Below are 7,698 nucleotides of genomic sequence, written 5' to 3'. Positions count from 1 at the left end.
TAATATGTGCTCATGCATAAGGAACCGAAATCTGAAAAATTAATCCAGGTTCAAAATTCCTCTTCTTTGTTAATTTAAATGTTTAAAAGAGAGGATTATGGATATATATTTGTAGAATGTCTGTCGACCCTCCAGAATAATGAAAGGAATACAAATGCAAAGTGTGGTGCATGTAAAAGCTGCTGAAGTGGAGATTTCTGTCTCAGAGTTTGAGAAAAACAAAGACATTTAGTGAAAACGGCCTTTATACATAGTTTAAACAAGTTAATAGGGTCAAAAAGATCTAAGAGATATCAACATGAAACTTCCCCAGTTGATCACTGACATTAAGATGATTAGTTTTCTGAAATGTTATGTTTTAAATATGTAAATTATGCATTATCTTAACTTTTGTTCAATGTAGTAAAATAAATGTTTTCTTTCCCTTAATAAGTGATGAGTTATTAAAGCAAAATAGACAAACAACTCAACATTGACTAGTGCATGAAAACAGTTTTAGTATTTTTAAATAAGGAGAAAAGGCATTTTATATTTGCTGTGAGGATTTTAAGGCTGCTGGGATTACGGCCTCCATCCAGGCTTTTTGCACATCTTCTCTGACAGGGTTTCACCAACATCACTCATCTCATTCATGGTGACCTGCCTCCAACTGTCCACCAGGGGGCTTTTAGGAAAATACCAATATTACACGTTGACATTTAATTTATCAAACAGGAATAATCATACATTCGATACATACATTAGATATTAAAGAAATTGAGCATTTATTGGATAATTTGATCCTTCGTGTGTCTAAACTATCGGCCTTAAACTCAGAGAGGAGCAACATATCTACCATCCAACATCGCCATGGCGACTCTTCAACTCTGTAAACTTATAATTCTGTGTTGTTTAAAAGTTGTATAAAAGTTGTTCGTCAGGTCAGGATGGGTTTCATTTCTGTGTCTCTCAGACTTACAAGTCTGTGATTAAGAGTTCATTCAGCATCGCAGGTCAGAGTGCACGACGACATGCAACACAGCATGGAGAAGTCTGAGCAGACCGCACCTGTCTGTCTGTCTGTCTGTCTGTCCGTCCGTCCATGTCTGTATGTCCGTCTGTCTGTCCTCGTCTGTTCATCTATCTGTCCCTCTGTCTGTCTGTACATGTCTGTCTGTGTCCCTGTCTGTCTGCCCATCCATGTCTGTCCCTCTGTCTGTATGTCCCTCTGTTTGTCCGTCCATATCTGTATGTCCGTCTGTCTGTCCTTGTCTGTTCATCTATCTGTCCCTCTCTCTGTCTGTTCATGTCTGTCTGTCTGTCTGTCTGTCCATCCATGTCTGTCCCTCTGTCTGTATGTCCCTCTGTTTGTCTGTCCATCCATATCTGTATGTCCCTCTGTCTGTCTGTATGTCCCTCTGCCTGTGTCTGTCTGTCCATCCCTGTCGGTCTGTCCCTCAGTCTGTCTGTCCATCCATGTATGTCTGTCCCTCTGTCTGTATGTTCTTCTGTCTGTCTGTCTGTCAGTCCATGTATGTATGTCCCTCTGTCTGTCCATCCCTGTCTGTCTGTCCCTCTGTCTGTATGTTCTTCTGTCTGTCTGTCCGTCCATGTCTGTCTGCCCCTCTGTATGTCCCTCTGTCTGTCTGTCTGTCTGTCCGTCCATGTCTGTCTGCCCCTCTGTATGTCTGTCTGTCTGCCCATATCTGTCTCTCCGTGTTTTTCCGTGTCTGTCTGCCCATACTGTCTGTCAGTGTCTGTCTGTCTGTGTGTCTGTGGCCTCTGGCCAGCCGTCCCTCTAGGAGCTCTCCGTTGTGCTGAAATGTGTCCGTACCAGTCTGACCAGTGTTCTCCTCCCAACCGAACCACTCTGACTCATCGATTTACTTATTTATATTTTATTTTATTTATATATTTATTGAAATAATATATGAACACGATCAATAACATGATCCCGTCTTTTTTTCAGGAGCCTTGACCTCCCTGAAGCATCATGGGGGATCGTGGGAACTCAAAGGCCACGAGGAGAACTCTCAACTAGTAACGGTGAGTTTTCATCAGCAAAAAGGGAAACGGCACGGTCTCAAATATGTTAATTTAAACAGACAAGTATTTATATATATGAAATGTGATTTAATTTATATTTATATACACTCACCGGCCACTTTATGAGGTACACCTTGTTAGTACCATGTTGGACCCCTTTATCCATCACGTAGATAGACATTCCTCAGAGGTGTTTTGTCCATAATTACATGACAGAATCACACAGTATCTATCTATCTATCTATCTATCTATCTATCTATCTATCTATCTATCCATCTATCCATCTATCCATCTATCCATCCATCCATCCATCTATCCATCTATCTATCTATCTATCTATCTATCTATCTATCTATCTATCTATCTATCTATCTATCCATCTATCCATCTATCCATCTATCCATCTATCCATCCATCCATCCATCCATCCATCCATCTATCTATCTATCTATCTATCTATCTATCTATCTATCTATCTATCTATCTATCTATCTATCTATCTATCTATCTATCTATCATCCATCCATCCATCCATCCATCCATCTATCTTCTGGTTCCTTGAGTTGTCCAGATAGTTTCTATTGGTTTGCTTCATTTATTTTTTATAATATATTATATCTATAATATATCTTGTAAACCCTGTGATAGGCCTAGTTGGCAAACATGCACAACCAGGAATCACCTAATGAGTAACATGAAGTACCTTTATAAGACTTTGACCTTTCTGCTGCTGGTTAGAATATTCCATCATAAATAACAGCAGAGAAATAAGGCAGAGAGTGATGAGTATACTAACCCCAAATCTAACAGCTGTGGCTTGATACTATGCAGCAGGCCACCATCATCGTTTGACTGTAAAACAAACAAAAAAAGACCACAGGTTTGTAAAACGTGGGAGGTTTAAAACGGCTCCCAGCAAAGTGTCGTTAATTCGACAGTTTCCACAGAAGACGGATCTTCCTCGTCTCCCCGTCCTCAGCCGGGCCGCGTTTAGGGAGGATTATATATTACACCACTGATTCACGAGTAAAGTGCACGTCTCTTCGTTTAGGGGGGGAGAAGGAAAAAAAAAAAAGACATCCCCTCTTCTCACACCAACACTTCAGCTTCTTCTCTGCCTCCATCTCTCCGCATGAAACAGCAGCTGCAACCGGCTGAAAAGCGCTCTTATTAATTGTCTTTTGTCATGCGTAATTGCCACTTTTTCAATGGTGGTCTCTCTCTCTCTCTCTCTCTCTCTCTCTCTCTCTCTCTCTCTCTCTCTCTCTCTCTCTCTCTCTGCAGTGTCTCTTTCATTGTGGACATTTACTCTGCTTTGCATTATTTTTTGTTTGATGTGATCAGAAGTTTTTTTTTTTTTTTTTTGCTCAGAGAGATGTCCACCTGGACAAACGGATCCACTCTCATAATAAGCTGCAGCCCCATTATAGAGGCCTTTACAGTCCGAGGTCACGTCCTGTGGGGCTCAAAGGGGAGGGGGGTTTCTGGAATGGGGGTGGGGGGGACAGTTTATTCTATTGTTAATCGCTTTAAATGCTGCACTGGTCTTTCACACCTGCAAGCGAACTCTAATTCGATTAATAGCAACTTCAATATATATTCATTAGGTGGCTTTCCCCCCAAATAATATATGATCACCAGCGGGACGTGAAAGGGGACCATTTATTCGCGCTCTGAATGGGTCTGCGTGGGACCAAAACTTCACCTGCTTCCCCTCTCAATTAGGAATGTATCCCAAACTCTGACAGAAACGAGTTAAATTAGGCGTCAACTAATTTCCAGTGGCCCCTCCCACCTAATCCCCCCCTCCTCAGTTTCCATTCGAATGTTGCCCCCCCCCCCCCCCTCTTTTTAATTCACCGTAGGTTGAAAGGTTCAAATAGTGCCTAATGAAACAGTGACTAAATCGTTCTCTGTCGCTCGGAGGAACCCTGTAGCTGTCCCTCAAAGCGCTGTGAGCGCGCAGCCGTCGGGGGGTCTCCGGCTAAATGCGAGTCCCAAGGCAGGACAATCTAACCTGTCAAAGCCTTTGCCCACTTCTATATATCCCCCCGTTCTGTGGGTTTTTTTTCCAGCAATGGAAGCATAATCAACCGACGTGGGACCCGAAAACGCAATTAAACTCGCTTTGGACAACGAAAATCTATTGAAAAGTGAACATTAATGGACTATTGGCTGCTCCCCGGGGGCGTTATCGGGTACCCTTTTGTGGTCCGATCTAAGGAGACGTTGCAGCTACATCTCCATAGCTCACTCCGTTCTTGTTGGGTTGGTCGCCTTGTATCGTCGCGCGTAAACAACTTCTAAACACCGCGATGACAGCTAAATAATAATAATAATAGCTGTCGATTGATGGACGGGAAGTTGGAAGTGTTATGTTGTAAAAGCTGCAGTGGAAGCTCTCGTGGTTAACGTGCACGTGTGCAGAAATCATTAGCTTTTGTGCACGAGTGGAAAGTTAGAAACTGTCCAACTGAGAAATGTTTTTTTTTTTTTTAATTCAAACTGCGTCAGAGAAATTCATCCAAATGTCTATTTTTTTTAAAGATGGAGTTATGTTTTCATCGCATTTCATTACACTGAAAGGTGTTTCACATCATGTGTCCACTCATTTACTCCAAAAGTTCTGACAGGACTATTTTATTCAGTGCACTTTTAGTGCTTCCTGTTATATTGGTAATATTTAATAAGAGTGTTTTCATATTTTTTCAAATGCAGTAAATGCCATTTATTTATATATTAATGCAAAAAAATAAATATATTTGCTTATAATCAGTGAGCACATCAGTGATCAAATCAATACACTTACAACTTCTTAGGTCAACTCGGTTTTTTTATTACAATAAATACACATATACATAGTTTACAAAGTGTTGGGTTCAGGTTCCACACGGGCCTTTTTTTTCTATTTCTAAGGGCTTTAATGCGCACGACCTGACCGACAGTGATGGGACAGCAGGCGGTATAAGTTGCAGACATGTACTGGGAGAGAATGTCGGTCATGTAACAACAAAATTCACATTTTATTTTTCTTCCTTTTTAATTCAGAAGCGGGGTGAACATGAAAGTGTCATTTCTTTAACACTGCTTCTCAGATTTCATGCAGGATTTGTTTTTTTTTGCCCAGAGTTTGCGTGAAGGAGGAAGTGCAAGGCAGCAGCAGCAGGGGGATATTATGAAGGGGAGGGGGGTCGCTTTGCTCTCAGATGGGCGACACCTCTTTCTCCTCCGACGCGGAGGCCGGAGACAGGGACTCCTCGTCCTCTGACCTCGAGTAGTCCGTGTGGCCGGTCGTGCACTTGCAACCACTGTGCGCGCTCCTCTGCGTGGCTTTGCCCTCCTTCTTGTGCTTCACCCGGCGGTTCTGAAACCAGATCTTCACCTGCTTCTCCGACAGGTTCAGATACGTGGCGATCTCGATCCTCCGGAGCCGCGACAGATACATGTTCGTGGAAAACTCCCGCTCCAGCTCCAGGAGCTGCGTGCTCGTGAACGCCGTGCGCATCCTCTTGCCGTTCTGTATGTGACTGTTGTCGGAGGCGCCTGTTGGGAGAAACACAGACACACATTTAGGCTTTTTAAGTCTAAACTCGAGCACAGATGGCACAAAACATCGCGCGTAAAAGTCGAGCGTAAATCATCGCGCGTAAAAGTCGGAGCGTTTACATTCACCGAACTGCCTAAAGGTGCAACAACAGGTTCAGTTTCAATTAAATCTTATTGTATAGTGTATCTATAGTCTCATATCACAACAAACGTTATCCCAGGACACTTTTCACATGGAGCAGGACGAGAGCGCGCTGGTGGTTTTCAGAGTAAACGGTGCCGAACAGTTTCGAGAGAAGCGAACAGGTGGCTCACCAATAGAAAGACAGTGGTATCTCCTGGGGTCTGTGACGCTGAAGGTGGGCGTGCAGACAGGTGTGTGTCCCGGGTGCGCGAGCCCAGGTGACTGCTGATGCGCTATCCTCTGACAGTACTGAGCCTCCGCGCCGGGGAAGTGGCTCTTCAGCATGGGAATGCCGCCGCGGGAGGAGTGGATGTGGGACGTGACGCACAGCGGGCACACGCAGAAAGTGCCCGTCTTCCTGGACGGGCACACCGGCGCGGTGACCGTCATCATGCTCGGCGAGTGCATGCTGATGGGGATGAGAAAGTCCTGTCCCGGGTGCTCCACCGGTCCCGGTCGCACCGCGTCCTTGATGATGAGAGAGTCGACGTAGAAAGACCTCGACATGGCTGCGCCGCTGATGAAGTGTATCTCTCCGCGAGCAAGATGATAACCGTCTCTCATCTGAACCCCTCGGGAACTCCAAAGGTGCTTATGTTTGATGGTTCAACAAAAGGGACCCCGAAGAGGGTTGGCCCTGCAGCGTCACCCACGTGCGCACCCGGCTCCAAGGGTTTATACTGTCAGCGACCCAAACCACGTGACGTCTCCCCGGGCCTCCAATCACAACCTGGAAGATGTGTCTCTTTTTATCCCCGCATTTAGAGAAAACTATGGAGCTCTAGAACAATACAACCAACATTTAAACAAATATATATTCATGTGCTGTTGTGTGAAATGTTTTCTCCAACAGACTCAAACCGAATGTCTGTTTTTAAAATTGAACAAAAACAATATTTTTTCACACATTTTTTAATTTATGGTTTGGACTTTTAGATATAAATCTGAAATTGTAGAAATTAGAAATGGCATCATCATTTAAAAAGTATTAAACGTGCATGAGAGGAACCTGTTGAAGCAGGTGCAACAGAAACAGAAATACATTTCAGTATATCGATTAAATGTGTCCATTCTTTACTGCGTAATACGTCCAAGCCATATGATGGACTCGATCCAGACCTACTTTTTTAGTGCCATTTGAGGAATTGCGCACGCGACCACCCCCCCCCCCCCCCCGCGCGCGCGGCCGTGGTCATACTTGTGAATCCGGTTGGTCCAGGGTCTCACGTCTAGCAATTAAAGAATTATGAAGCGATGGCGAGTCTGGGCCGCGGTTATTCGATGGCGATTAGGATTCAATTAGAAAGTGTTTATAATGGCCGCTCTGTGCGGGGGTAAACAGGCAGCTATTCCAGAAATGCGTTTAATCCCTCATCTTGTGACAATAATTAGCGAGTTTGATCCCCGGGGGCGGGTCACCGGCAGGTTTAGCCTCCATGCTTTCATCTGCTGTAACGCCTCGGACCTTCAGACGGAGGCTGCTGGTGCAGACTGTCCACACCGGACCGGGCTCTTCCCCGAGCGGGATAAGCCTGTTGTTGCTCCCAAACTTTCAAATACGTCACTGTTTTTTCTTTTCTTTAAATAAACACTTTAATGGTGAGAGTACATGAATTATTATGAATTCATGTGTGGAAAAAAGCAAGAATTAATTCATTAAGTACTTAAAAAAGTACACCAAAGTAGACTTAATGTAGGTTTAACAAAAGTATGTGCTTAATTTATATATACTTAGTATAGTAAAAGTGTGCCATGTTTTATCCTCTTGTAGACTCAAGTGTACTTCACTGCTCTATTTTCAGACACAAATAAGATGCACTTAAATATATTAAATATAATAATTTAAAAAAAGAAAAACCTTTTAGAAATAAACTTGCCTTAAACTTTACATGTATTTGAATAGTTTTTTACATGACGTTAACAGTTATTCCACATGGTAGTA

General features: G+C 43.4%; 1 protein-coding gene across 1 annotated transcript; it reads right to left on the bottom strand.

Moving 5' to 3' along the window:
- Nucleotides 1–4,850: 4,850 nt before the first annotated feature.
- Nucleotides 4,851–6,343, bottom strand: gsx2 (GS homeobox 2). The gene is made up of 2 exons (XM_084011190.1): nt 5,888–6,343; nt 4,851–5,569 (listed from the first exon to the last, which is right to left on the bottom strand). Exons 1-2 carry the CDS (start codon nt 6,318–6,320, stop codon nt 5,229–5,231), a joined length of 774 nt encoding a protein of 257 aa, XP_083867316.1. The 5' UTR covers nt 6,321–6,343; the 3' UTR covers nt 4,851–5,228.
- Nucleotides 6,344–7,698: the final 1,355 nt, after the last annotated feature.

The sequence above is a fragment of the Eutrigla gurnardus genome (assembly GCF_963514095.1).
Source record: "Eutrigla gurnardus genome assembly, chromosome: 6".
In the NCBI taxonomy this organism is placed as follows: domain Eukaryota; kingdom Metazoa; phylum Chordata; class Actinopteri; order Perciformes; family Triglidae; genus Eutrigla; species Eutrigla gurnardus.
The sequence above is the reverse complement of the archived record's forward strand: the minus strand, read 5'-3'. Positions and strand labels throughout refer to the sequence as shown.